General features: G+C 38.1%; 1 protein-coding gene across 10 annotated transcripts in view; it reads right to left on the reverse strand.

The window, feature by feature from the left end:
- Positions 1–14652, reverse strand: part of CEP83 (centrosomal protein 83) — a 29346-nt gene that overhangs the window by 14502 nt on the left and 192 nt on the right. For 4 of the 10 annotated variants that reach the window (XM_074575086.1, XM_074575067.1, XM_074575139.1 and 1 more), the window contains exons 2-7: positions 8065–8324; positions 7547–7697; positions 6247–6339; positions 5828–5959; positions 2427–2678; positions 942–1073 (exon numbers count right to left, since the gene is read on the reverse strand). In XM_074575086.1, the coding sequence (XP_074431187.1) occupies positions 942–1073; positions 2427–2678; positions 5828–5959; positions 6247–6339; positions 7547–7697; positions 8065–8213 (909 nt within the window). In that variant the 5' untranslated portion in view covers positions 8214–8324. The remainder of the gene's footprint in view (positions 1–941; positions 1074–2426; positions 2679–5827; positions 5960–6246; positions 6340–7546; positions 7698–8064; positions 8325–14652) is intronic. The other 6 variants (XM_074575121.1, XM_074575106.1, XM_074575128.1 and 3 more) reach the window with 4 other exon arrangements.

Consider the following 14652-nt stretch of genomic DNA (forward strand, 5'->3'; position numbering starts at 1 on the left):
GTGTCCCAATTTTTCTTGTTTATTGAAATAATCACATATGAAATTGCATAAAGGATCTGTCTTTTAAGTTGTGTAGCTGAGGAGTCACTGCAACCAGATAAAACTCTGAATTTGGGATCCATACTAACATAATTATGCTGAAATACTAAACAATGATGTCAAGTTTCTTAAGCACTTTCAGGTTTTCCCTAAACTTGAAGCCTTCTGATCTTTTTTTTCTTAAGTACTTTTCTAGAAATTTCTCTGAGATAGCAAAAAAAAAAAAAAACCACAACCCCAAAAAACCCCAAACCTCTAAGATCTGGTGCCAACCCAACAACTAAGGTACTCAAACATATTGCAAGACAATGATCTACTTAAAATAATACAATGCAGTGCTGTACAGAATTGTTCCTGTACCAAGCTATGCTGGCATTAGCCCAAGAAGAACGCTATGCTAATGTGACTATCCTGCTTCCAATATAACCTAAATCTCCGCAGGAGATTCCAATGCAGCTTGCTTCACACAGCCCATTCAGAGGATACTTTTTAAAATCTCCAGAAACCGTAGCTCCACTAAAAAAAAAAAATCAGTTTAAAGCTCTATTATACTTTACACACTTTACAAAAAAGTAATGCTTGTTTCCATCAAATAAGGGTGGTATTTTCATAAATAGTAAAAACATTAATATAAAGACACCTCTTCCAGCCCTGTTCTGTTTAGAAAAAAGATCTAAAAAATTAAATAAAAAGGGCATAACCTCAGTCTTTAGAGATACTTTTACAGATGACGTTTCTCCTGTAAAGTCACATATTCTGTATCTTCCAACTCAAATTGTGAAAAAAATCCCAAACCTATTTTAAATCACAGCAGAAGACATTACTTTATTCTTAACGTAAAATATAAACCTAAGCATAACAGGATATGAAAAATGTATTTCAGATCCCATAAAAGCACTTACTTTAGCAGCTAAGGAATTGACTTCTCGTTCAGATTTGTGAAGTTTGCTAGTTAAGAGAATGTTTTGCTCGTGACTCATCTGCAGTTCTTTCTCAAGTCGACCAATCTGTAGTTCAGCAGACTTCTTTTCTGCCTTGAACAAAGGAGTTATTTGTAAGATTTTTTTGGAACAGTGCTGTCTCTTGCTATTCACCTGAAAGGTTCGATTGATCTGGGCTTTCAGGTATTACGGACCCTTTGTATTATATAATAATATAATACATAAATATCTTTGCTCAACAATATGTTCCAATACAACAAGTATCTTGAATTTTACTCAAAAGTCATGACTGTTTTTACTAACACTGCCTGCAAAGAATCACACACATTTTCAATCCTACTTCAGAAGAGGCAGAGGTAATCTGACTTGGTTAGAAGGCAGCAGGTATTCCTACAAGTAAATTACTGGGCTGTTACATCAGTATGACTATAAGTGGTGCTCAAAAAGATGTCATATGTTGGGCTATGCAGTTATACTAACTGAAGAATTAAGAGGAAATAAATTAAGAGGAAATTAAGAGGAAATAAAATGCAATTACCTTGAGTATCATAGACTCAAGACCCTGAGCTTTATTAAGTATCAAAAAGGTAATCTAACCTACAATTTCACCTTCCTTTTTCTGAACTGACCTATTTCCAGCAGATATTTTTTTTTTTTTAGTTTTCTAAATTAAGAATATTACAACACTTTTCTTTTTAAGTCATGATCAGAGCATTTTGTAACAAAGGTATACAGCCAGCACCGATAACAGTAAAAAGGAAAATGAACCGTCTATCTATATACTCAACTGCATGAGAAAGAAAGACTCACTTGGAAAGACTCACATGGAAAGACTCACTACCTAGAGAGATAGCAAGAACTGACAGGAAGACTGAAGACCACAGATGAGGAATATAGCGGAACCCTGGGAAACATACAACAGGCCTGAAATGCCGAAGGTTCTTTAGGAGAGAGCAACAGCCAAGAACTAAGGTGTTGGAGAAGTGAGAGACACAGGTAGGCAAGAAAGAAAATGACACATGAGGAAAGGATTAAAGAAATTGGGGAGCATCATATGACAGCTTTGAAAAGAATAAAAAATTTACTGTAGCAAATCATTAACATATTATCATCAGTTTCTAACTCCAGCCAAGTGACAAGCTCTGACACGAGCATCTTACTGACTGCAAACATGGATATCACTCACACGTTTAGAAAGGAGATCATTCAACAGAATCTCTTGATTGAGCTCTGCACCTTTCCAAAGTTGAATTGGCAGTACATGACTCCCAATTCCTAATGTACTTACAGTTTGCTTTTAAATCTGAAATGTACAAATTCAAATTGTGGAGTCAATGGCAAAATTATCGGTGACTTCAGCAACAGTTCTATCAGGCCAAGTGTTATTCTCACTACACTCTACAAGGAGGCAGAATTAAAAAAAAAAGAAAAAAAAAAGAATCTTACCTCTAGAGACCTTGTCAGAGCCTGCATCTCAGCTAACTGTCGTACTTGTACTCTTTGAACATTTTCCGCTTGCACACCACAATTGTCTCTTTCTGCTCTTAGTTCTGCTACTTCTGCTTCTAAGCCTTTTAATTTCTGATACAGTTGTGCCTTTTCTCTAGAGAGCGCCTCCACGCGTTTACTGTCCCTCGTGGGATCAACACTAAGCAGCTGATTATGGAGTTCTTCTTTATCTTTATCCAGCCTTGCAATCTGATAGTTGTTAATCAAAAAAATAAAAGCTTTTACATTGGTTAGGTGTCAGGCATCAACAAATACAGCAGTTGACAATTCAGGAAAGAGCAGCAGTGTGCATTTAAAATATTAAGAAGTTATGTTCACATTTTTTTTCTTTCTTAGAATAGGAAAATCAACAGAGCCATTCTTCAATGCCTTTTCTGCTTCAGTTTTCACTGATAAGGCTTGTCCTCGGACCCCAGATGCCCCTGAGCCTCCTAGCAGTCTATGGTAGTAAAGCAGTACCCAGAGTAGAGGAAGAAAATGTTAGGGTTAGGGATCATTTAATTCACTGGACACACACAAGTCCTTGGAATGGATCCAAGCATTTTGAAGGAGCTCACTGGTATCATTGCAAGGCTATTCTCTATCATCTTTGAAAAGTCATGGCAATCAGAAAAGGTTCCTGATGACTGAAAGTGACAGCCAGCACACCCATCATCAAGAAGAGCAAAAAGGTCAAGAAGGATCCAGACAACTACAGGAGACTGCCAGCTTCACATCAGTCTCTGTGAAGGTTATAAAGCAAACCCTCTTAAAAGCTATTTCTAAACACATGAAAGACAAGGTGATGGAAAGCGGGGTTTATCAAGGGCACATCGTGCCTGACCTACTTCTCTGCTTTCTAGAAAAAGAGGTGACCGGCACTGCACACAAGAAGAGGACTGTGAATCTTGTATACCTTGATTTTAACAAGGCCTTTGATACAGTCTCCCATAATCTTCTCTCTCACCAAATTGATGAGATATGGGCTGGAAAAGCAGATGATAAAGTGGGTGGAAAGCTGGCTGGGTTGCCAGGCTCAGAGTGATGACTGGTGGTGCAAAGCCCAGCTGACTGCCTGTAACTGGGGGTGTCTCTCTGAGATCCGTACAGGTCCAATACTGGTTGAATTCCTCGTTAGTGACCTGGATGATGAGATGAAGCACTTTCAGCAAGCTTACAGGTGACACCAAACTGGGGGGAAATGGTCAATGTGCTGGAAAGCAGAACTGCTACTCAGAGGGATCTGGACAGGCTGAAGGAACAGGCTGACTAAAACCTCTTCAGTAAATCATATGTCTTGGATGGAGTAACCCAATGCAACACTACAGGCTGGGGCAACTGCCTAGGAAGCGGCTCCATGGAAAAGGATCAACATGTTGTCCAACTAGTTGACAACAAGTTGAACATTAGTCAGAAGAGTACCATTGCAGCAAAGATGGCAAAGTGGATCCTGGCAGATTGGCAGCAGGACACCTAGATGAACCAGGGAAGTGATCCTTTGTCCCCTTACAGTACTTTTAAGACTGCATGTGGAGTTTGTCCAGTACACAAAGAATAATGACAAACGGGAGCAAGTTCAGTGGATGGCCACCATGATGGTGAGGGGTTTGGGAAAGATGACATGTAAGGACAGGCTGAGAGAACTATGCCTCTTGAGCTTGAAGAAGAGAAGGATATGCATGGCAATGGGAAGAGAGGCAATAGACACAAGTTGGAACATGTGAAATTCCAATTAGCTATTAGGAAAAAAAATTTACCACAAAGATGGTTAAATACAGGAATAGTTTGTCCAGAAAGGTTGTGGAATCTCCATCCTCTCAGATGTTCAAGACTCGACTGGACATAGTCCTAAGTAACTTGATCTCATTACACTTCAATATTTTAAGCAGGATGTTGGACCAGAAGGAGGTCTCTTATATTATGATTCCACAATTCTATAACCACAACAGAACTCAAATCTGCTAGTAACTCAAAACAGCCAATGTGACTGTCAGACAGAAAATAAAGCAAAAAAAAAAAACAACTTTCTGTTACAAGGTAGTATGACAGGTACAAACTAATCTCAAGACTGTAACTAAACGTATCATAAATATATAGATTCTACTGTTTCAAAATAAGTTCTGTGGACTGAATGTAATACTGGGGGCAAAAGACTGAGAAAGTAAGGGATGTAAGAGATCTCTTTATATTGGAGACTAGTCCAAACTCTGATCTGAAGCAGTGCTTTTAAAAGTTGCATCAGTGATCTCTATGGAGCAAAGCCAATCTCTGCAGTAAAAGCTCTCCTGATCCCTTTTATGAGGAGATACAAACATTTCTTGCATGACACGCCCAAGCCATCATTTAAGAATTAGGATGTTTTCGTAGCCTCCTTGTGATAAATGGCACGGAAGGTTAAAAAGGCTCTAAGAGAGAGAAACTAGATCACATCGCACCCTGGGCTCAAGGTAGTTTCATTCTCTTTAAGTGTGCTAATTAGCTGCAAGACTAGCAAAAACTCAACAAGCCCACAAGAGAGGCAGGCTGTAAAGCAGCATGTGGGTTTAGCTCCGGGAAGGACAACTGTTCTGTTTTTAATGCATTGCATTTCCAAATTTAGATTGATTTTGAAAGTGATAATTGCTTTGATTTGAGTCTCATGTTTGGACTAATACATTCAAATCTGGCATCTTAGGATATATGGTCCCAGACAAATACTTAAATGAATATGCAAATGATATATGCAACACTCATTTACACCGCTGCATATATTTAAAACGTAAATAAGCCAGCAATTTACTTAGCTACACGTCTGAAAGTCCAATTCTGAAACAGAAAACTTCATGAATGGTTTATTCAAGAGCTGAATAGACAAATGAAATAAAGTTACCAGAGTTTTCAGTATCCTTGTGACCACCACTGTCATGATACAACTTAGTTGCAAAATGCACCCTTGTGTGGTATTAACAATACTTTCTGCTGCCTTCTTCTTGGATTAGTTGCCACATAAGTAATTTAAAATCTAAACTTACATCGGTCGCTAAGATAACTTACTAATTTCAGATTAGCATAATGTCTCAAATACCATCACAAGTGTGATTAAAAAAAGCATTAAGCAAAGACACTGGCTGTCATTTATGAGAAGGCAAGTCTATTTTTACTTATATAGCACAAATGATATTGCGACACATCACTGAACAAACCTACAGAGACAGCTTTAGGCTAAGTCATAAAAGTGTTTTGAGAATTAAGAGAACGGAAACAAACACCACATTACGAAATAGTGCCAAACTGACAACCCATCAAGTACTAACATTTTCACAGTGTTCAAGCAGCTTTGTCATCAGAGACACTTTAAGCTACTGTAACATTCTATGTACCTCAGCCTCATATTTGATTTTCTTCTCTTCTAAAATACGGGCATGTTCTTCCTTTTGATGTTCGAATTCTGATTTCAGGAAAGTGTGTTCATAACGAAGTTTGTTATATTCTGTCCTGTATTTTTCCACTTCCTAAATTAGACAAAAACCCAAAAACATCAATCAGACAAGTTTTCAGATTTATTTCCTTCAAATATCGATGCAACATTCCTATCATTTCACGAGTTATATTTGACGAACTGAATCCCTCCTCCTCCCCCTTCTAGGGTTTCAACCTTCACTGCCTGGGGCAGCAGTACCAGATAAAGAGTGCCATACTTTGCTCCTCTTTCAGTTTTAATTTCCTACAATTTTAGAAACAACTATAAATTTGTGATCACTACTCTAAATGAAATAGAATTTCAATACTTACTACTTACATTTTCTAGTTTCCGATAACGTTCTGTCATAGGAGATTCCAATTCCTGCTGTATTTGTGCTTTTAACAGTTCTAATTTTTGAGGAGTTAGCACCTTAAAACAGAAAGGTATTATAAATAACTAGTCATATTCATTTATTTACACTGTGATAGGACAAATAACCAGGAGCAAAGTATTTCAAATATGATTTTAGTAATCTTGCTTAATTTTCTATGTTTTTCTAAAGAATTTTCAATAGTAGTTACAGAAGCAAAAAAAAACATACCAGTGAACTAAAAATATTCTGGGAAGATAACAGAAGCATTTAAAATGTCAGTATTTACTGGTAGAAGCAATACAAATGTCAAGCTGAATTGCCAAGAAATTTATCTCCTTTGTGGGGGAGGGGAGAAATGAAAAGTGGTCTCACATAAAAAATAAAGAATTAGTACTTGGAAAAACTTAAACAGTAAGTGAACCAACCCCAAAGAATCAAAATGAGCAACACCAGACCAATTCTCTGTAAAGCACATTAGATACACGTTCTCCACCAGATACATGGGTAGTGATTTGAAATGAAACCAAGATCAGCCTTAAGCTCCATGCTGCGTGGTATTTTGTTAAGTTTTCTTGGGTATGGTTAATACAGCAAACTATCTACCAAGAAAAAGCATTAAAAAAAAATTTCACCCACAACCTGTGACTTATTCTAATTTATTCTACTTTTCTTCCATTTTTCTGTACCCTGAAGTGCCTGAAAACTAATTCTAGTTATGGTACCAAGGCACATCTCCATTCAATGGGTCTGGGATCCTTTGTTAGATGCTATACGTGTTTCCTATGTCCTGCATTAGTTCAAGGAAACAAGCAGTTATAGAAAGTGTCATCCAAGTTATCTTAAATGTTGGGTTGTGGGTTTTTTTGGTTGGTTGGATTTTTTTAAGATGGGGAAAGCTGTCATCACAAAGACAAACAAATACCTATTTTTCCAGCCACTTATCCCAAGAGGTTTAGGCATCTAAGTTATCTTCCAGAGTAGATGATTCTCCCCATAAGAGGAGAGCAAGCACAGACAGAGTCTGAGGGTCTTACTATTCACATAGCACATAACAACAGGATTTGGAAAATTCGGTTAAACAAGAAAACAATAATTTTATCCCAGAGTCACTCTAGAGAAGAAACATTACTCGATTTGTGTGAATTTCAAGATATCTGAAATATATTCAACCTAGGTATATACATGTTAGGTAAACAAAAATATATGCGTGGCCCTACTACAGGATTAAGATTCATATTAAGTCCTGCCAGTAAATTACCTCACCTGCATCTTCATTTTTTCCAGCTCTTGTGTTTTACCCAGCAACTCCTCTCGATATTCAGCCAGAAGAAGCTGAAATTTGTCATGTACAGTCTGCTTTTCAACTAACAACCGCTTCAGTTCATCTTGTGATTTTGTATATTCCTCTTGTAATCTGCAAGATAAAATACATATTTATTTTATATTTACACCTTATATTTAACTAGATCTTCAATCTCAAAAAACTCACGTGCAGAAGCAAACATACAAATATCAAGTTAGAACTAAGCTATTAATATCCTCTTCCTGTAATATACTGAAAAGTTATCCCATATTTACAAGCATAAAAAGTACTTCAGAAAACTAATCTGCAATGTCTTAAGCTATTTTGAATTGTTTATTTTCTAATATGAACAATGCTCAAATCTGTCCTTAAATACAGAAATAGCTAACAGACACACATACACACAAATCCCTTCCACCCAACATTTATCTTCACCTTTTAACAGCTCAAATGAAGAAACCTGTTTAAATTAGTGTACCTTAGATGTTCTGCTTTTATCGTTTGATAGTTTGCTTTATGGTGTTCACATCGCATTTTTTCATCAATCAGAAGTTTTTGTAATTCTTGTGAATTAGCCGTATCACCATTTCCAACCACGGGAGGAAGAAGAGTGCCCAAAGCATCCATTTTTTGATGACTGTTCACAGTAAGTACGGACAAGACAAAATAAAATTTAACTTATAACTAATCTACAATGCCATCCACTCTTTCTGCTGACATTCCAGAAGATCAAGTCACCTGAACAAATACAAGGACATGTAATTAGCAATCAAATACATTCACAATTCAAAGATTTCACATGCTTTTGCTTTCAGTACATAAGAATCCTGGCTGTACGGTAACTCAGACCAGAAACCTCTAGTGAAAGGGCAACTCTTCTCTGCTCATTATGCCTGCCCTGAAAAGTAATAGCCCTTCCAAGGGCACCAAATAAACTTAAGCGTGGAGATTATTTGAGTAAATACAAAATAAGCACAAGGATCTCTATGTGACAGATCACATTAAATGTTATTTTTATTTATGCTATACACTAAGAATCAAACCATGATGCTGGTAATGCCCTAATTATGCGTGGTTAACCAGGGTTCAAGCAGAGGCCACAGACATCAGACACATACAGCTTTTACTACTACTTAGCACAGTCACAGCCTGTCACGCTATCTTAACAAATTGTACTACTCAATACACCATCATTTCAGCTGGAAGAACAACAGATAATTCTCACTGTTGAATTCCTATCAAGCCGTCTCTGGAGAAAAGTTAAGGTTTCATGGACAATCTGGAAGATCTGGAGCCCACAACATACGAAGGACATGGACCTGTTGGAGCGAGCCCAGAGGAGGACCACGAAGATGATCAGAGGGCTGGAGCACCTCTCCTATGAAGACAGGCTGAGAGAACTGGGGTTGTTCAGCCTGGAGAAGAGAAGACTGCAAGGGGACCTTATTGCGGCCTTCCAGTACCCGAAGGGGACCTACAGGAGAGATGGGGAAGGACTCTTTATCAGGGAGTGTAGCGATAGGACGAGAGGTAATGATTTTAAACTGAAAGAGGGGAGATTTAGATCAGACATTAGGGAGAAATTCTTTACCCTGAAGGGTGGTAAGACTGGAACAGGTTGCCCAGGGAAGCTGTGGAGGCCCCATCCCTGCAAGTGGCCTTCAAGGCCTTCAAGCGGATGGGGCTTTGAGCAACTTGGTCTAGTGGGAGGTGTCCCTACCCATGGCAGGGGAGTCTAGATGATCTTTAAGGTCCCTTCCAACTCTAAGCATTCTATGATTCTATGATACCTGCCCAGAGTTCAACCCTGAAATATCGTTGATACATGTCACTTCCTCATTTTCATAGTTTATCTGGTGGTTTCTCATGACCTTTCCAGAAAGAGTTTTGCTAAATGTGACAATATCAGATCAGTGTGAGAAAGCTGCAAATCAACAGATGCTGAGAAATGAGGAAGTATTCTAATATGCCTCATTAGTTCTTTTCAATATTATAAGCAAGATGTATTAATCTGATCATTACTGACAATTCTAAGGGATCTGGGTGAAGAAGGACTGTAACCGTACTTTAGGGAAGTTACAGGCTTTGAAACCAATTACTCTGCCATTTTAGCTTTTGGCATAACTGGACTGGTGCCTAAGAGCTCCACGTTTGCAGTGTACTAACTGTAACTGTACAAAGTAAAACTCAAACAGGAAAAATGTTAAATCTCCACCATCACTGCAAATACCTCACCTCCTTTACATATACAGTTGAATATATAATGTTTTCTACCGTTCCACTCTTTAAATCTTTCATGGACCTATCTTAAACGCTTACCATTTGATTTTGTAAACCCCTGAACTATAAGCAAGATGAAAATCTGCCTTTCATATAGGGAAATAAGCGTTGAATGTCAGTGCCCATTCCACTAAAAGACATGTCAAGGAAGTCTTACATTTACGTTTTCTTTCCCATTTTTCCTTCCTCTGTCACTAAAATGGGGAAAGGTCGGAGGAAAATCTACCAGAGTTGCAACACTAGCATAGGCAAAGTGACAGCAGCAACTTTGTATTCTGCTTTACCCAAATTTGCTGAGAGGTTAAGGGGGAAGAAATCAGAATAAGGAACGTTCTCCTCAGTGACTGTCCTACATGCAAACCCAATTTCAAACAGTAATAGCACAAGTTCTGAAGAACCATCTAACCAATACAGTATCTATTTTTCATGCCTGAATTTTGTTGGTTGTTGAGAAACAAAGAACTACAGCAATTTCCAAACTCAATACAAATACATTTTCAATTGTTAAACCAACAGCTGCATGAGGAGAATTGGTCAGTGATCCTAAGGACAATAAACCACATGAGAAGACGGAAAGTCTGGTTTTCTCTGGTATGCAGAGAAAACCCAAAGCAGCACATCTGAAGAATTTTTAAGCATACTGCATACCAACAGGGTTATCACGATCACCGTAAAAAAAAAAAAAAAAAACAAAACAAAAAAAAAAAAACACCACAAAAAAACAACAAAGCAACAACAACAACCAAAAAAAAACATGAACCAAAACAAAAACCCCCCAAAATCCCCACCAAACACAAAAAACCAACCACCCAGGCAATAGTACTTATCTCTGTCTCAGATCTTTGCTTTCATAAGCTCCAGATACCAAATATAACTATCAAACTATAAGCCAAAGCTCAGAATTAGGAACACAGGATTTAAAATCGGGTCTGAATCCTGCCACTTATTTGAGTAAGAAGTACTTCTGAAGTGGCATAACAGATACAAAGACACCAAAAATCCATGGCATTTTCTGAGAGCATATCAACCAAAAGAAAAAGATAAATGGAATTGCAACCTTTTGTACTCTCAGTTCCAAGCTGCTGCAGGTGGGAAACACGTTCTCTCCTCACAGCTTTTGCTACTATCAAAAAGCGCACAAATTGTAAAGCAAGACACACACCTGGTCATGTATTCATATGCATGAAAATTTCATGAGAAAGAAAAAAGGAAAGAACAGAGGGAAAAAATTGTAGCTTACAAAACAATTGTTTCAGACTCCAAAAACCCAAGGAGTATGTATTTAAGGAAGCAAAACTATTTTGGCTTGCAGGGACATCTAGTGGCAAGTTTCATGATTTGCATTCCTGGCACCAACTGTGAAACTAACTACAACACAGAGATTTCATTAGTTCATGAGAGCACTCTCCTTGAAATCATTAATAGAAACTTGTAATATTTAACCTACTCACATTCTTACAAATAAAAAAACTTCCCCCTCCTCCCAATCATAAAATAATTCCTGGCAGAATAGCCAACATCTTTTAGGGCTACAAATATTGTAAGTATATTACTAACAAGAATTTCTTCTGTCCTAATGGCTTACAGTACTTTCTCATAGTCAATGAACGGACTTTAAATAATCATCAAAATTTTACACAAGCCTACACCCATAATTTTAGAGAAATACTTTAAAGGAACACTAGTTAACATTTCTTCCTCTCTCGGAGATCTGTTCAGGTAGAGAACCTTAAAACCTTTAAAGAAACTAAACCCACATCATATATAAAATGAATTCTCCACCTATATATTTGCCAAATTTCATCATGTTACAGAACTGCAAACTTGCATCAGCTGCCCTGAATTCATACTATGAAATCTTAACATAATTTTGTGCAGGTACACATACAAAGGTTTGGTGCAGAGTCCTGAAACCTAGGAAATGCACACTCAGTAGCTAAAATAGCAATATTTATTGTAGAATACCTAGCTAAGTGAAGTAACTCAATCACATTTCCAAGAATCACCTTTGTTTTGCCTTTCTTCTCCAATTATTTATTTTCATACAGAGAGAAACCTTGCTTAAAGACGTAATTCGCATCTCTCTCCTTTATGTCTACACAACACGAAAGGGTTTTTCTTCTTTTAGAAGATTTTTTCGGCTATACTATATTTCAACTTTTTGTTTGCTACAAGCACCTAAAATGGTGAGAATACTTGTTTTTAGAGAAAAATATGAAGATATCAATACATTTTTATTTATTTATATTACTATTTTTAGTTCTATTCTATGTCATTTACAATAACAAGGCTTCCTTCTAGCTTACCTGGCATAACCTAGTTATGTGACTTCAGCATGTATTGGTAATTCACTTGGGTGACATATAACTCACTCAGGGCTCTGCTTTCCATGCCACAGCCAAACTTAGCACATATCAATTTGTCATATTTGAACACTGTTTTAAACAGTTAAATGTAATTTTGCAACTACTGACGAAAAACTTAACAGTATTTAGCCTTGTGCCATGTTTTGTTCAAGTACTAAAATTCTCAGTAAAAACTGTTGAAAGCCAAACAGCTATTTCACACAATGTATGGTTTAATCCATTTGCCTGACTCTGTCAGAACTCTAGACCTTTTTATATGCTCTTTCCTTTTTTTTTTTTCTTCTTTTTTTCCTAATTGAATCAGCCAAGGTCTTGTGAAACAATAAAACTATTTGCCTGAAAGTATAAGCGAGACACTCAAAAGGTAGCACAGCCTCATGAAAGTGTCTCTTCAAACACTAACCCTTCTCATCCCTCCTTAAGAGTCTACAGTAAGACTATATAATGAACTAAGGAAAAAGTGCAATCCAATACAAGAGCTCACTGTCACCAGGAATGGGAGGTTTCACTCCTCCTTTCTTCTTTTCCATTCCTAGATGTTTCATTCATCAGACCCTTCCATGAACTGATTTAACTCAAAAAGCCAACACACTTAAACAAGCAGAAAACACTCAGTGGTTTTTCTGTGAGGTCAGTGAATCATTCTAGTTCATGGAAAAATCCAACAAGCTACATCATCAGTGAAAGCAGGCAGCTGGTACTGGCTAGGAGAAAGGAACAAAGAGCCAAACATATAGGCAGGAGGAGGAGCAACGCTTTCTCCTTTTAGGAGCAAAGAGTTGTCACATCATGAGCTCAGATGTTCACAAAATCACAGCCATAGACCAGATACCTACCTTTTAGACAGTCAAAGTGAAACAAATCCTACCTTAAATGACTATGCAACACACTCACGTGAATATCAAGTGAATAAAAACCAAAATTAACTCTAATTTGAGAAATATGATAGCATATTTCTTATTACTTTAACAGTCCATATTCTACTAATCCACCATTAGCAACTTGCAATAGCCAAAGTAATCACCTTAAAAACATATATACTGGGGGGAAAAAAAAACTATCAAAGAGAAACGTGAAAACCTCTGTTATAGGAAGTTCATAATCTGGATACTGCTCAGATATCACTGTAGAGAATCCAGTGAAAGTAAACACTTAATACCTTTGCATGCCTAAGTGCAGAAATTTTGGAGAACATCTGTATGACTTCTACATTATAGAATCAATCTCCTTCAAACTACTATCACTTTTTCCACAACACTGTTCAAAGTACAAATTCCAACAACAATTAAGCATACACTATTTCAGTGTCCATCCCTACGCATGGCACACAGTATCACCCTTTCCATTTCTGTCTTACACAAGAGATATGGTTAATTTTATTAGGTGAAAAGCAACGAAGAATGTTATATCTTAGCTCAGGATTAAAATTTTTGCTTTAGCCACATACACTACTAAATCAAACTGACAGCAGTTATTGATCAAACTGAAATTTTGCATGGGAGCTACAGTTGGTAAACCTAGCTGTACTCAAGAACAGCTAGTTTACACATGCCACATATGTTTTCCACTGTTTTTTTCATAAAAAGAGACCTTCAAACACACATGAGAAACTTGCTCACTAGAATCTCATCCAGTTTTATTCGGGCATACAGATGGCTGCTTGTCACAAATAGTTCCATTGTCTACAGCCAAAACTCTTCTGAACAATCACTTCCCTTTCGTATTGACTTAAAAACAGAGATGTTCAGACAGGGCACAGGTCTCATGTTAGTATATGTATCCTACAGCTCCTGTAGGCAGAAATATGATTATATGCACCTTATAGTATGTAGGCTAAGAGCATGCAAGGCAAAGCGAGCCATGTAAGTCATCCTGACATTTTCACTGGTCCTTTTCCTATGACTTGTGGACATAGGAATTTGGTCAGAGGAACAACACTGATAGAGATGTCACACACCCAGAAGTGCAGAAAAATAATCATTATCCTCAAACCGCACACGGCTGAAGTTCACTGGTGGAAAAAAAAAGCACGCAAACGTTTGAAAGCAGGCTCTTCCTACCCCCGTACTTTGCCACCCCGGGCTTGTGCTGGGTGATTCCCAAACTCACAGCCCACGACCAGTCAACAGAGGCCGCAGCAGGCTGTTACCACCAGACGGGACACAAGACGATCGCGCTCTGGGGCGAGCTGCCGACCTCTCTTCCCAGCTTATACAGCTCTCTGCTCGGTTAACGGCCCAGGGGAAGGTGCGAGCCGGCCCGGAGCAAAGGTCGGTAGGCCTCACAGCTCGCAGGCCGCGAGATGAAGCCCCAAGCAGGAAGACCCGCAGTGGGTCCGCCCGCCCGGCTTTCCCTCAGCTGTGCCCTGCCCCTCACATCCCGGCCAGCCCAGCCACCAGCGGCCCGCCACCCGTTCGAGG

Source organism: Larus michahellis, chromosome 1, assembly GCF_964199755.1.
Source record: "Larus michahellis chromosome 1, bLarMic1.1, whole genome shotgun sequence".
NCBI classification, from domain to species: domain Eukaryota; kingdom Metazoa; phylum Chordata; class Aves; order Charadriiformes; family Laridae; genus Larus; species Larus michahellis.